Genomic DNA, 16,027 nt, shown 5'->3' with positions numbered 1-16,027 from the left:
TTGTGTTGATAACCATCTTTATAGATGGTAGTGTATTTATTTCAGCTTCTCTTCCCCATTAGGTGCACCAGGAATCATTTCCTCACCATATGCAGGGGCTGCTGGATTTGCCCCCGCTATTGGATTTCCTCAAGCTACAGGTGACTCTTTTAAAGATGAAGTTGAAATGATTTCTTAATGATGATTTATATATTCTAGAACTTATCAAAATGAAAGATATGACCATGTTTGAAGGATTTACCAAAAAAGCATTACGTATATCAATCATGGAAGTGGCTCATGGACAATAGACGATTGTACAGCTTCCTTGTGTTTATAAATAATTCTCTCTGGTTTCATTCTCAACACTAAAATTCTGTTATCTGTTCTGCATCATTTATACTTGCCATTGGCCCAGATAACTATAGGTTGACTATATTAAATAACCTTAGGTTTATCTCTTTGGTTATTATATAAAATAGATGAGCTGCTTGCTGATAAGCAGCTCAATTACATGTTAAACAGACTTCTGTCTTACTTATCTTTGTGTCCTTCTGCCTTTAATGACATTCAGTACTTATTATGCAGACAGCAAACATTTGAATGAATAAACATTGACTATTTTATCTGTAAGTACTTTTTAAAAAAAAATTAATGGGTTTGGAAGATTACTATAGAGGATATGCATGCTGTTTTATTTCAGAAAAAAAATACATGTATACACATTTTTTTCTTCAGCTAATGAAAATAATTAAGAGAGAGAACAATCAGTTAATACTTTGATAATGACTCTGACTCTTCCAAATAATAAAATGAATTTGATAATAAGAAAAAATACTTTATGGTTTTGTGCTGAAAGAAAATAATTGAGGTGGATGGTTGGAAGAGTGATGCAGTGTTAAGTCTAGTCTACATACTACCTTTATAGCGTCCAGCTGATCTGTGAATAGAACTATCTTAAACTGCAGCATAGCTACTTTCTGACAATGATCTTCGTATCCTCCCTTTCTAAGTCTGGGAATTGTAACTCTTCTCTTCAGGAGAGAGGATGAAGTTAACTAAAAAGAAAGTGATTTAAAAGGTTGAGATTTATTTTTTAGGATATTTGGTCGTTTTAAGACATTTTAACATATGTTTAATTAGTGAGTGATCTTATCTATCTCATTAAAATGAAGGCATTATACATTGTGTTTATGTATTTGAAGATCCCAAGAGTTACACATTTGGAGGTAGTGATATATGGTTTCCTTCATTTTAGGTATTTTTTTGACATGCTGTATCTGTAAGACACTGTAGTAGATGGTAAAAAAGAGGAAAAAACTGCATAAAGAGGGCTCCTGAGTTGATAAGGCTTTCCAGGTGTGATAGGGGGTATATGCACACACATGATTTGTGATGAAGTGGCCAGACTCTATTATAAGGAATTTTGAACTTAAAGAATCAATACCTTAAAGAATTGGCTCATTTTACATCAGTTTGGAATTTTATCTTATATAGTTTTTAAGCTGAGAATACAAATGGTTGGACCTTATGAGGAAGTGTAGTGTTTTATGTATTGTATGTAGTGTCAATATTCCAGTATCATAGGGCTTTCAGTAGCTTCTGCAGTATCTAAGGGAATAGAGAGCTCTGAAAATTCTTGCTCCAAAAGCATATTGAATTCCATAAATTTGTTGTTGATGGTAATAATGTTTTACAAGGTTACAAAATGTTTTTTTCCCCATGCAGAATATATGTATACAGTTTACCTGTTTTAGATGTACAGCCCAGTGATTTTTTAATAAATTTACAGAGATGTACAGTCATTACCACAGTCCAGTTTTAGAACATGCATTACTACCTAGCTTGCATATATGTGACTTCTGCTGAAGGGCTTTTAAAATGTATATATATAAACACACACACACACACACATATATGATTTAATGGTAGAAGTCAATATAAAAATTCATCTGCTTTAGAGAAATGTATTGGAATATATCTATTTCAAGAAATAGAAGGAGTACTGGTAGTTATAGACCCTTTTAAAAAACCTCATGGCTTTAAGACTGGTGAATTTGGTTGGTCTGCAAAGTGTTATATAAATAATAGAGTATTAAGTATGATAATGTCAACAAATGAGAAGCTCTACCTCCAGAGTCTGGATTGACCTTTGTTATCCTTAGGGTAGCTTTGAAGCATTTTCTTCTCTATTTTTGCTTTTTCATTCATTTGTTTTCTTAAGTCTCATCAAGTGTTCCAATTCTCCAGATAACCAGAATGCAAAATGCTTTTGCTGTTTCATAAAGGTCTGTCAGTCCCAGCTGGACTAGGTCCCGGAGCGCTCGGTCCCCTCGCAATCACCTCCTCCGCTGTCACTGGAAGGATGGCCATTCCTGGGGCTGGTGGGATGCCGGGAAATTCCGTTCTGCTTGTCACCAATCTTAATCCTGATGTGAGTTGGAAAGTATCATACATAAAAAGTCTTTCAGGAGGAAATACTGTACCTTCTGACTTTGAGTTGAATTCAAATGGAAATGTTTAAGAATTTGTATTAAAGTTCATCACTTATATATATAAAGAAGCATGTAAAAAAGCAACACTTTAAACACAGTCAACTCTCGTTTTTACAAGTAAACTTTTAAAAATTTTTAGTTAAATGAGACCCTTACATTTTGTGTTCTCCTTTTCAAACAGCTTATCACACCACATGGACTTTTTATACTATTTGGTAAGTAATTTCTTTTGCTTTGCTGTTTTTAGTTTTTTTTTTTTAAGTTAGCTATGATGTGAATTGAGCCCATTGCATCATTCAGTAATACTTACTACTGCTGTGTGCCAATTAGAGTGAGGATAGAATAACAAGGAACATTTGTTAAGTGGTTATAGATACAACAATGTTTTATAAAAAGGGAAATAGAGGTTGTAATAAGAACATACAGCTGGAAGACCTAACCTTGCTGAGGGAATCAAAGGTGATGTACAGAGAAATGATAGTTAAGCTGACTTGTGAGAAATGAAGAAGTGTTACGTTAGCCAGGCAGAAAGGGAGGGCGAATGTCCATTCACAGATACTGGCAGGGAGAGACAGAGCTCTTGGAACATGGAAAATAAGGAAACTCAGTGGAGAGTATAAGGGAGAGACTTGTTGAAGCTGGACAGACGAATAGGGGGCAAGGCCATTAAGAGCTTTGTGAACTATATTAAGGAACTTGGTTTTTAACCTAAGAACAATGGGAATCCATAATGAGATTGAGATTTTAAAAATAATCCCTAGACTTTTTGATAGTGTACCTCTCTCAGTTAAAAAATATTTAACATGTACTCCTAATCTGTATATGATTAATTAATCATAAATTTCATCAATCTTTTACTGTACTCTGTATGTATAGTTTTATATTACAAACAGAAATACAAGAACCATGAAGTAAGCAATGTTTAATATTTTAAAGATTTTTATTAATGAAAGTTTTTTAAATAAAAATCTTGTTAACATTTAGTGAGAAATAAGATTTAATATGCTTCATTATTTTCAAAAATCTTTTTCACTTTGAATCAGTATTCCAAAATCTGATTCTAAATTCACTTTATTTTTGTACTTGATGGTTGTCGTAACTGAAAAAGATACCTCATAAGGATACACGAGGAAATTCCCTGGCCGTCCAGTGGTTAGGACTCAGTGCTTCACTGCTAGGTTCTGGGTCCAGTCTCTGGGTGGGTAACTGAGCTCCCGCAAGTCACGTGACATGGCCAAGAAAACATTTTAATTGAAAAATATAAAAATGTGATATGAATGAAAGTGTTGCATTGTTGCTATACTAATTAAGATACTAGTTTTTTGGTCTAATCCACTAAATTTTGATGTATTTTACTTGGAAAAAGTTCCATGTTTCCTCTTGTTAAATTAGTTGATTTTGAAATCTATTGTATTAGAATAATGGGGCTAAAACTCACTAATCTTCATTTGAAAAAATTTTTAATAGAAATCGTTTCAAATTTTTTAAGTGGATAATAGGTTTTTTTTTTTACAGTGTCTTTCAGATATAATTTACAGCCATACAATTCACTAACTTAGGTATACAACTCAGTGATTTTTAGTCAGTGTACAGAGTTGTGCAGCCATCACCAGAGTTCAATTTGAGAACATCTCTGTCACCCCACAGAGATACTTCATACTCAGGTGCAGTTTCTATAATAGTTTTAATTCATGATACATTTATATGATTATCAGTAACAAAATCATGTGTTCATGCTAATTTTCATATGTCTCTTTAGTAGCCAGAGCACATTTCTTTCCAAAAATAGTTAATTTCTCACTAATTTAGAAAAAAATTACCCTCAGCTTGAAATACAAATTGTATGTTATTTTTTAAAGGCTATTTATTTTGGCCAAGAGGGACAGGGAAGCCTGATGTGTTGCAGTCCATGGGGGTGCAAAGAGTTGGACACTACTGAGCAACTGAGCAACAATATTTCAGCCACTTGTCATTTCTGAAAAGGACAGCAAATTTGGGATACTTACATATATATATATATATATTTTTTAGCTACTGTTTATCTCTCAGTTTAGTTGCTTGTAGGGGCTTGCCCATGAGATAACCAGTTCTCCTATGTGCGCCCTGAAGATTGTCGTAGTTGTTTTCTCATCCTGTTACACAGTATGGTAATGGTGCTACTGTTTAAGGATCTTATTTTTATGATATTGGTGATACCCTGTTCCACATGAACTGCAATATATTTTAGCACACTAAATGGAAAAAGATGAGAAAATGTCCTTCACACTGTAGAAAATTTCCATCTATAATTTCTTATATATGTTTAAAATTAGTAAAATGTAGTTTTTCACATTGGTTTATATAAACAAATCAGGATAAATAACAGTTTATTATCCTCTCGGGCTTCCCCGATAGTTCAGTTGATAAAGAATCCACCTGCAGTGCAGGAGACCCTTGTTTGATTCCTGGTTCGGGAGATCCACTGGAGAAGAGATAGGCTATCCACTCCAGTATTCTCCATAGGGTTACAAAGAGTTGGACACAACTGAGCGACTTTGACTTTCACTCCTCCCACACCCCAGTGAATCATTTTGTCTGCTTTTTGGGATGTGGGACCCACTTTGGGGAACACTAGTATAGAAAAATTGGATGTAATGAGATCAATTTGGAGGCTATTGTGATTGTCCAGTTGTGAAATAGTGATAATAGCTTGGATGGTAGGGAGGATGGGAAAAGTGGACAAATGTGAGAGGTATTTAGGCCATAGAATCAATGAGTACTGGTAGTTGATAGGATGTAAGAACTTAGGGAAAGGAATAGGTCAAAAGATGACTCCCAGGTGTCTGACCAGAGCAAATACATGCATGATGATACTGTTTATCAAGAGAGTTCATGAACATAGGAGGGGACAAAAAGGGGAGATGAGTCGATTCGGAATATATTAAATTTGAAGTATTTATGGGACGTCCACGTGAAGGGATTAATAAATCTAAAATATAGATACAAATTTGGGAGCATATATATGAAATTGCTCAGGGAAAACATATAGCATGAGAAAAGAAGCTTTCTTTAAATATATTGGTAAAATTAATTGAACACTACAGTCAACACTAAAAAACTGTTTTGTCTTTTTAATTAGGAGTATATGGTGATGTACATCGAGTGAAGATAATGTTTAATAAGAAAGAAAACGCATTGGTTCAGATGGCAGATGCAAATCAAGCTCAACTAGGTACTAGTGATTAATAATAGTCCTTATTATATGTACATATTATATGCTCCTTTTGTATGTGAATTTTCCTATGAAGTAAACTTACGGCTTGTAGAAGGAGTTCCTCTTTATGTCAGTGTCTGCACTATTATTTGGATCTGCTTACATTTTAAGATTTAAAAATGTTTATAACTCTTTGAAGTGCATTTATCTGTTTGAACATATCATTGATGTTTAGAGCTTTGACTCTAGGATTTTTCCATTAGCTTTAAACTAATAAACATGACTTGTTTTCTTTCGTTTGCTTGTTTGTTTTCCTTTTAAGTTTTCTAGAACTGTTGCTTAAAAGTTCATAATGATAGTGCAAGAAAGTGTCATTTTGCTATCTCACCATTCATTATTATAGTGGCTGTTGAAATATACTAGTCAGATATTTATTTTAAAAAGCTTTACTTGAGATTAATTTATTCAGTAGCCATTTCCTGATCTCGTGTTATATTTCAGGCATTCTGAAACATTTTAGCACTCTGCTAGGAAAATAGGGATTTTTTGTTGTATTGCATTTCTTTATGGTAAAACCAACTCATTTAATATATTTTCATATGTAAGAGTTTTTAAATTTAAAACTATTTAAGCCCTCAAACTGACAATATAATTTTAAATGACTAAATAAAAAGAATTATGATAGTTTTACAGAGACTGTACCTTAATACCCAGAATTTCCTTATTTTCTTCTTATGCACCAGCAATGAATCATCTGAGCGGTCAAAGACTTTATGGGAAAGTGCTTCGTGCTACACTGTCCAAGCATCAGGCGGTTCAGCTTCCTCGAGAGGGACAAGAAGACCAAGGTCTGACTAAGGATTTTAGCAATAGTCCTTTGCATCGCTTTAAAAAACCTGGCTCTAAAAACTTCCAGAATATTTTTCCCCCGTCAGCTACTCTGCATCTTTCCAACATCCCGTATGTATCTTAATTTGTTACTATTCATTTCAATGATAAATAATCTAGAGTATATGGTTTGGGGAGATAAAAACTGAAATTATTGTTAACGTAGTAGTAGAAATTCACTAATTTCTTGTCAGATGATTTATTTGCCATCATGTCTTAAGAAATTTATCTAAACTTACACTCCAAAAGTAAAGGTAGCAGTGTTTAAAATTTTTCTTTCCAAACAGGGAATTAGCAACTAGTTACCTTTCAGTTATAGAAGGGCAAAATTACATTTATGCAGAGATATTCCATTGGTACAGACTTATTCATCCTTCTGTAGAAGTGAAGACCTTTCAGCAACCAGCATAGCAAAATCAAATAGTTTATGTTTTTAAGAATTTGGTAAGCTTCCCAGGTGGCTCAGTGGTAAAGAATCTGCTTGCCAGTGCAGGAGGCACAGGAGACATAAGTTCAACCCCTGGGTTGGAAAGATCCCCTGGAGTAGGAAATGGCAGCGTTCTCCAGTATTCTTGCCTGGAAAATGCCATTGACAGAGAAGCCTGGTTGTCTACAGCTCATGGGGTTACAAAGAGTCAGAGGCACGCAAGAATTTGGTAAAACTGAATTCTCTGTTTTTTAACCTACAAGCCACATATATATCTAAAAGCTAGAAATTATTTTCTTATAACCAGTCTGTAGTAACCAGTGTTGTAGCAGACTTGTTCTTCAGTCATCATCTAGCTTAGAGATTGACAGACTACAGCCCATGGGTCAAATCCACCTGTAAGGCCCATGAGCTAAGATCAGTTTTTACATTTTCAGTGGTTGGGGAAAAACAAAAGAATAATATTTCGTGATTTGAGAAAACTACATAAAATTTCACCTTCCATGAGAAAAGTTTCAGAGAACACAGCCACATTTATTGATTTATGTATTAGCTATGGGTGCTTTTGAGCCAATACGACAAAGCTGAATTGTTAGAATAGAGACTGTATGGTCATCAAAGCCTAAGAAATGTAAAACTGGAAATCCCAGTTTTAATTTGTGAAATCCTTGACCAAAAAAGATGACAGTTTTATATAACATGGAGGAGGATAGCTTTGGAAAGAAAGGGTAAAAGCTGGGGGGTATAGTTGTATGCCAGCATGTGTGTGAAAAGTTAAAAGGGAATGGAAAAGGGTACAGTTCTGGGACATTTCTGAAAATGAGAATGGCCGTTGAATGGGAACAAAAAATAATTGTTTAAAATACTGTTGAATGCCCAGGCTCCTCACTAGTCTCCAGTTAGGCACATGGAGAAACTTTGCATCTGAATTGGGCAGTGGCTCAAGCCTTATGCCTTCCAGGCAACAGGAGGAGTCGCTTTAGAAAAGAAAACTCAATTATGTGCGTCTAGAAATTTAGCACCTCATTACTACAGAATGAGGGAGAGAGGCAACATATTTAAAGACTAAAGCAGGCTCCCTCTTAAGGACATTTATCCAGGAGCTGATCTCAGGTTGTATCCTACACTGGACATGTAGGTAGGAGAAAGAATGTTAATGTATTTTTTAACCATCTACCAAGTATGGGGCACTGTGCTGGTGTCTTACATGCATTACCTCATCTAATCTCCATAATAATCTTCTTTTTAAAATTGTGGTTAAATACATAGCCATTTTAACCACTTTTGAGTGTGTGTTTCAGTGTACACTCACATTATATACTTTGATAGTGTTCAACCATCACGTGTATCCATCTGTAAATCCTTGTCATCATCTCAAATTGAAGCTCTGTATCCATTAGACAGTATCTCTCTGTTTCTCTCTACCCTGTCCTTGGTATCCACCATTCTGTGTTCTGTCTTAGCAGTTTATCCATAATAACCCTTGGAGTAAAGGTTGTTAGTTTCATTTTAACACTGAAAGTGAGAGGCTCAGATTAAGTAACTTACTCAGGAGTGACATACCAGGTGAACATGAATTCGAATCTCTCTCCTAGCAGAGCCAGTTGTTGTTCTGTAAGACCATCCTTGCTGGTAGTTGTGAAATGACGAAGAGTCTACTTTTAGTCCATTGACTGTCATGTGGTAGACCACTGTATTAGTTGTCCACTGCTGTGCAACAGATCACTCCAAAACCTAAAGCTTAACACAGTAGTAGATGTTCTTTATCTCAAACTGTTACTGTGAGTCAGGAATCCAGAAGTGGTTTAGGTTTTGGCTGATTCTCTCACAAAATAGCATCTGAAGGCTGTAATGGGGTTAGAGTCCACTTCCAAAGTGGCTCCTTCATATGCTTAGTCAGTTCCTTGCCACAAAGACCTGTGCATAGGGCTACTTGACTGTCTTCATGAAAAGGCAGCTGGTTTCTTTCTGAGCTAATCATTCAAGAAAGGGCAAGGTGGAAATCACAGTGTCTCTCAGCCTCAGAAGTCACGTGTCATTTCTGTAATACCCTGAGGGTTACAGAGGACATCCTTATTCTGTATGGGAGAGGAGTACCCAAAGGGTATAAATACTAGGAGGCAAGTGTAATTGGGGGCTACTTTTGAATATAATTGGCGCATATACATGTTTGTAATTATCCTGAATGTAATTGAAAAGGTACTGGATTAGTACTAAAAATACATTGGACTAGTAGTGGACTATAGAAGACAAATCAGAGCTAGGGAAGGGGCTTGGAAGTATTGCTGCTAAGTCGCTTCAGTCGTGTCCGACTCTGTGCAACCCCATAGACGGCAGCCCACCAGGCTCCCCCATCCCTGGGATTCTCCAGGCAAGAACACTGGAGTGGGTTGCCATTTCCTTCTCCAATGCATGAAAGTGAAAAGTGAAAGTGAAGTCGCTCAGTCGTGTCCAACTCTTAGCGACCCCATGGACTGCAGCCTACCAGGCTGCTCCGTCCATGGGATTTTTTTCCAGGCAAGAGTACTAGAGGGGGTGCCGCTGCCTTCTCCATTGGAAGTACTAGTTAGGTACTAAAGCCGTATGGGTAATAATCCCATTGAAAGAGTAAATATAGAAAGATTTTCTTGTTCTTTAGGTACTGCCCATGTCTTATGCAAAAGAATTGAGACAACATTCCATTGTCTGAAGACATGCATGCATCAATCTTGAACATCTTTTTTTTTTTTTTTTTCTTTTGCGACTCTATGGAAAACCCACCAGGCTCCTCTGGCCATTGGATTTTCCAAGCAAGAATACTGGAGTGGGTTGCTCTTTCCTCCTCCAGGGGATCTTCCCAACCCAGGGATCAAACCCAAGTCTCCTGCATCTTCTGCATTGCAGGCAGATTTTTCACCACTAAGCCATTGCGGAAGCCCAACCTTGAAGATCTTTAAGGGCACTTGCAAATCATGTCTTCATTGCATGGCTTTATGCTCTTTGTAATGTGAGGTATTCTAGAGACCTGATGATGTCAGGAATTAATCATTGCTTCATTTGAAAATTAGGGATAAGATAGTTGACTGTCTCTGTGATGATGTTTTCACAGCCCCTCTGTTACAGTAGATGACCTGAAGAATCTTTTCACAGAAGCTGGATGTTCAGTGAAGGCTTTTAAATTCTTCCAGTAAGTCCATTCTCTTAAAAAATACATGATTTGCAAATGTTTATGGTAATTTAATGAAATCTTCTAGGGTTGGGGAAGAGGTTTGTAGGCAAAATTAATTCTGTGTACTTTTTCTGTTTCTTCTGCCACTTTAGGAAAGATCGCAAAATGGCACTCATTCAGTTGGGATCTGTGGAAGAAGCAATCCAGGCCCTCATTGAGCTTCATAACCATGACCTTGGAGAAAATCATCACCTCAGAGTTTCCTTCTCAAAATCTACAATCTGACTTTTCTTTGAATTTTTCTCCTAAGACTGGACCATAATTTCAGTAAAACCTTCAGACATAGACTGAAGCAGCTCAAGACCAATTTTGCCTCTTTTTCAAAAATAACTCTTTCTGACTTTGATGTTAAAGTATATTAAAAAAAATCAAGGGATGTTCTCTTTTCCCATTTCTCCCCTCTGCCAGTATGTCATCAGAGGTGTGTTTTTCCTTTGTACCATTGTTTCTAAAATGAAAATAATCTTCAGGAAAAATTTTTTTTCCAATAATTTAATTCCCTGTATTAAATTGGATTTCAAGAGGACAGACTCTTTTAATTTGGGTCCAGATCAGCCTTATACAACATTTCTAAACTCCTTTGTACTTTGAAAAATTTAAACATACAGACTTTTAAAATTACTTGACATAAGTAATTTAAATGACCTATAACCAAGTTTTTAACTTTATGATTCAGAAGTTTGAGTCCTGTAGGAAACTATGTTCTCTTATAAGTTATAACAGTTATTTGGCATATATTGATACTTATTATACATAAATGGGGTTGTATTGGAAGCAAATTGATAAACTTGCATGTTTTCTTTCAATTATTTTTTTCCCACTGTAAGACACTCCTTTGCATATCTTTAACTTTTTAAAACTATTTGGAGAATGAAATGTCTCAACTGTCTCCAGGGAAATTATGTGGAATCCAACCAGGATCTATTAAGGGTCAGAATAATTCATTTTATTTGGGAAAATCATGGTTTAAATTTCACAATGACAGTTGCCTAGTAATATGATCTTGGAAAATTTAAAAAGAAAAATAATCCTACTTATAAACTACTTTTTTACAGTTGTTTTCAGAAAAAAAAAGTTTACAGTCTTAAGGAAAATATTCAGGTCTATTATATGGTTTGACAGATTTTTTAAAAGTTATTTTTGGTAAAGTCTTCTTTTAGAAAAAAAATTAATCTCAAGGGTTTTTTGTACCACTATAATCTCTAATACTTATTCAGAATTACTGTGTATTTACTTAATTTCCTATTATGTGCCTTATTATGTGCTTATGATATAATAGGTTAGAGTTTTATCTAAGTATCTTAAAAGCTATATTGTCGGCTTGTTGAGCATTTGTTTTTTCTTTCCTTGTTTTGGCAAGAATTTTAAAGTTTTGTTTTTTTTTTTAATTGCAGTTTTAAGTGATTTTTCAAGAAGTAATAGTTTCTATTCAAATTTTTGGTGCTTTGGTGTAGAGGTGGGGTGGGGAAGGGTTAAATGGTTTTGGGAATAACTCAGTGCACACCTGTAGGCCTCTTCATATTGTGACCAGCAGTGGTCATTGCGGTTATAGCATACCAGTTGGGGGCTATAAAATGCAGTCTCCGTTTCTGGATCTTGTCTAATCTTTATCCATTAGAATTTGTCTCAGGATTGCTTGGTTTTTGTCATATACTCAAGTGAGAACTTGCTTTTCTTGGCTAATGAAGCTGAGAACTGAGTGAGTGCCCACATAGGTGGTGTATGAGGAGTGGGCTCTTTCTCATACTCTGTCCCTCTCTCTCTCTAGTTGAACGTAAGCATACGTTTTAATGTTGTTTCAGTGACTGTATAATGTAAAACTGTTTCTTTTAAATTAGATACTTGGCATTGATTACTTATTCCTTCAGTGCTTGAGTAGATTTTTTAAAGCAGAATTTGTTAAAAGGGTCGTTTTTGTCTATTCCTTTTTCACTTTTCTCAGATTCTCAGAGTGGCTCATCTCACCTTTTAGAAGAATATCTCAATCTCGTATTATATTCCAGCTATTAAATTAAACAGGAAAGTTTTAACAAAAACAATTTTGCAAAAATATTCGGAGAATACAAAAGACATTCTGGATTGTTCAAAAGCAAAATTCCCTCAACGCTGAGCAGCAATTAGTCGGTACAAAATGAAGGACACTAAATTGAGATCTTTCGAATGGATCAGTTTTAGTATTGGCTGATCGGTATAATCATTTATCTAGTTTTTTTTTTCACTTATGAAATATATTTTTACCAAAACACTGAGTAAGAGGGAAGGGAGAAAAACCAATTTCTTTAAGAAATCACTCCAAGTTTGCTTCAATTTTTCCTTCTTTACAAGCACTATTGTAATTTTCAGTTATATTTTAAATTGGAATTTTTTTTTTCTTTTTGAGTTAGGAATTACTGTGTAGTTTCAATTCATGATTCTCATAACATTCAGTGTAAGTGTAGCAGAATTGTAGCAGAAGGGAGATCATAAATGGTGTTGAATGTAATTTTGAAGTAGGAAATGGCCTTTATATTTGAGAGAGAACATTTGAATCCTTTTCAGGGCTTTGTGTGTGTATGTGTATGTGTGTATAGATGAGTGTATATACATACATACACTCCTCTAATGTTGTACATACATATGTACATTACATGCATCTTAAATTATTGACCAAAAACATTAATCAAATTAAGATTTGGAAAAGTGAGATATTCTTATTTAAAACAGTGTGTTCAAAACCATCAATTTGTGTCTAAAATTAGCTGTAGCACATGGATGTTGTCCATATTGGGCTCTTTGCTCTTTGAATTATAGAGGTCTACAGTATTTGTGTTGACATAGTTTCTGTAAAAAGATTTTAAAATATCAGGGCAGTGAAAAAACTAGATCTTTGTATTTTTTGTTTTGGCATGCAATTAGTTGATATCTGCTAAGCAATGTTTTGTTGTTGTTGAGCTGTCGTCGTATCCTATTTTAAAGTTTATTTACTTTATTTCCAGGAGAATTGTCTTATTTTTGGAGGTGTCTGACTTTGACACAAATTATATATATTCAGGACTTTTAAAAATAGCAGTACAAAATGAATAACCAACAAAAACCCATAGTATGAAACTCTGAGAAAAAAATAGCAGTACACATTAAACGGTAGCAATTTATGCCAAAAAGTTTTACTTTGAGATTTAAATAACTTGCATAGTAGTAAATTGTGTTTTGTGTGAGATACAAATAGGAAAATAAGCTTAATAATTTGATAACTTCCTGGAAAGTATCAGAATTGCCCAGTAGTTCCTACAGAATGCAGTAAATTCTTTGTTTAAGGCTAAGTTGTGATGTTAGTTGCAGTAATGTTTCTGATTTTGTTGTTGAAAGTTGGCAAATCTCACAGTTTTTAGAGACACAGTTTTTGCCTGCCTGATTCCTTATGGAAGCAGTGTTTCTTTGGCTCCACCTAGTATGGTCATCATAGGTTCTGCTTCAGTTGATTAGAAGTAGTGCCCATGAATGTCTCTGTTCAGTTTTATATAAACTTTTGGAAACTTCCATGTTATTAAGCAGGCAGGTTATGCACTGATTGTATTATCATGTAATTCCCCTTCTGTTCCCACTAAATATTTTTTGGACGAAAGATGACAAGCTCAAAAGTATGTGTCCCCTGCCCGCAGTGAGTCACTTAAAAACCCTGTTTGCCAAGTTGTCAGGCTATCTCTCAGAAAAACTAGTGTGTATTGCTATTTTTAAAACCAAAAAGACAGCATGACTATGGGTAAAAGCGTTCTTAACCTTTCCTTTGTCTTGATCTGTTATTAACAAGAATAAAACTGCCAGACTTAAAATAATCTACTATTGTGCTGAAAAGAAATACCATTAGATTGCACAAAACTTTTCCCTTAAAGAAAATGTAATTCAGCTGTCTCTTAATTCAGCTGTGTTATTATTTAGAAGACTATTTGCAGTCTTTTTTCAGAGCAAATTTTAACAGCTAGTTGTGAATAGTTTAAAAAATAGAAAATTACTAAAATATCAGTTTGGGGGGTTTTATAGAGGGAGAAGAACGAAAGAAACAGGACCAAAGTGTATGTGCCTTCTTCAGTAGTCTTAATTGATCTTTCTTCCTAATGAGGTTTAGGTGGTAGTATCAACATTCTGGTTTTCAGGAAATGCATACTATATAATTTTAAAAGAATGTTATCCCACAGACCATTCTTTCAAGGAAACAGTTGTAACTGTAAAATGAAGTCTCAGTTATGCTTTTTGCCTTCCTCACATAATATTCATAGCATGTGCAGGCCCAAGAACAGAGCTGCTCGGAGTCTTTGTGGTAGTCATCTTCATTTCTGTAACCTGAGGCATGTGTTCCAGAGAACAGGGGTATTTTTCTGGCCCAGTGACCTTGGTGATAATAGTCATGGTTGAAAGCTGCTTATGGCAAGCTGAAATCAGCACTGTAAACAGGTTTTTGTTGTTGTTGTTTTTAGGTTATTTTTAGTTCTTGAATCTGTGTAGTAGTTGTAATAATAAATATTTAAATAACTATTTTTGATGTCATTTAAAAAATCATACTCTGGCCTTTCTTCCCTTTACCATTGATACCCAGATCTTTAAAAAATTCATCCCACATCCAAAAAGTACTAATTATAAAGATTGCTAACCAAGCAGAGTTTTGCATCAAAATGTCACCTCATTGCTCTGACCAAAGACTGACTGTTCTGGTTTTGACTCCTTTCTGTTAAGCATTTTTTCCCAAGCTCCTTTCTGAAAGAAGACGCAGTGCAAAGCGGCCTTTACTTTCTATTTCCTATCGGTGAATAGACTACTTAGAGAAAATGGGAGTTTAAATGTGAACAGAATGGATTAGATGATAAGGGTTCGATGGGCATTTTCAGTACTGTATTTAAGGAAAAAAAAAATAGCACAGCTAGGAGCCTCTGACATTGTCTTGTGTTTTATGTGGTCTGTTCATAAAATTCCCTTTTTCTGTTTGTAAGAATGTTCATCTAACAGAAGTAAATGCTGTAAATATTTGTAACAACATTTTTTTAAACCAGGCCAAAAAAGGGGGGAAAAAAGCGGTTTTAGGGAACAAGTTGACATATAAAGTGGTTTTATATAAAACATCAATTGTCTTGTATATTTTGATAAGCTGCAGTACCAGCTTTCATTTGTAACACAGTTTGTGGCTTTGGAAGAAAAGGATTCTGTGATTGTTGAAGTGAATCATGTTATAAATGCAAAGAGATGATAAAATATTAAAAAACATATTTTCTAAGTGCGTAGTGCATGGTTAATTAAAGCTTCTGTACACTACAGTATATTCCATTTTCGTTCAGTTTGTATATTTGCTGACTATTGATATCTCTACTCTTTTCCTAACAAGTATAGCATTGTAGCATGCCTTTTAATAAATGTCATGACATCTGTACTCTCTTAAAATATTTCTGTGTTCTTGTCTGTACTTTGGGTTTTCCCTTGTCTTACCTGTAATTCTAATGATGTCATATTTTCTTTTCTTTCTCATAACCATCCATCTAAACTTGTTACAGCATAGCAAGCACATGTGCACACAGCTTTAAAAACTAAACGACCCTAAGTTTGCTGATCATCTCTTTTTTAGTTCAGGAACAGTTCTCATTTTGAGAAACAAAGTGCTTTTCTAATCATCCTACAAGTAGCTTTGTAAATGGCACACTCCGTCTGTATAAGTACACGTTGGTATATTTGCATGAATGCTGTCTTTTGCTCTCTCTGTGTATATATATCTCTCTCTCCTTTCTGTCTCTCTCTTTCACACACACAGACAATATATGTACAATGCCAAACAAGAGTTGGAACATTTTTTCCAGTTTTTGGCTTCCCTAGGGAGC

The 16,027-nt window shown here is 34.9% G+C and overlaps 1 protein-coding gene across 5 annotated transcripts in view; it reads left to right on the top strand.

Annotated features, from left to right (window-relative positions):
• The window catches only part of PTBP3 (polypyrimidine tract binding protein 3), a 90,639-nt gene extending 75,203 nt beyond the window's left edge, over positions 1-15,436 (top strand). For 4 of the 5 annotated variants that reach the window (XM_010843581.1, XM_010843584.1, XM_010843583.1 and 1 more), the window contains 7 exons: positions 63-140; positions 2,268-2,413; positions 2,656-2,689; positions 5,593-5,685; positions 6,411-6,627; positions 10,071-10,148; positions 10,283-15,436. In XM_010843581.1, the coding sequence (XP_010841883.1) occupies positions 63-140; positions 2,268-2,413; positions 2,656-2,689; positions 5,593-5,685; positions 6,411-6,627; positions 10,071-10,148; positions 10,283-10,415 (779 nt within the window). In that variant the 3' untranslated portion in view covers positions 10,416-15,436. The remainder of the gene's footprint in view (positions 1-62; positions 141-2,267; positions 2,414-2,655; positions 2,690-5,592; positions 5,686-6,410; positions 6,628-10,070; positions 10,149-10,282) is intronic. The other variant, XM_010843582.1, reaches the window with a different exon arrangement.
• The last annotated feature ends 591 nt before the right edge of the window (positions 15,437-16,027 follow it).

The sequence above is a fragment of the Bison bison genome, unplaced genomic scaffold (genome assembly GCF_000754665.1).
Source record: "Bison bison bison isolate TAMUID 2011002044 unplaced genomic scaffold, Bison_UMD1.0 scf7180017864183, whole genome shotgun sequence".
NCBI classification, from domain to species: domain Eukaryota; kingdom Metazoa; phylum Chordata; class Mammalia; order Artiodactyla; family Bovidae; genus Bison; species Bison bison.
Note: the sequence above shows the minus strand (reverse complement) of the source record. Positions and strands in the feature narration are given on the sequence as shown.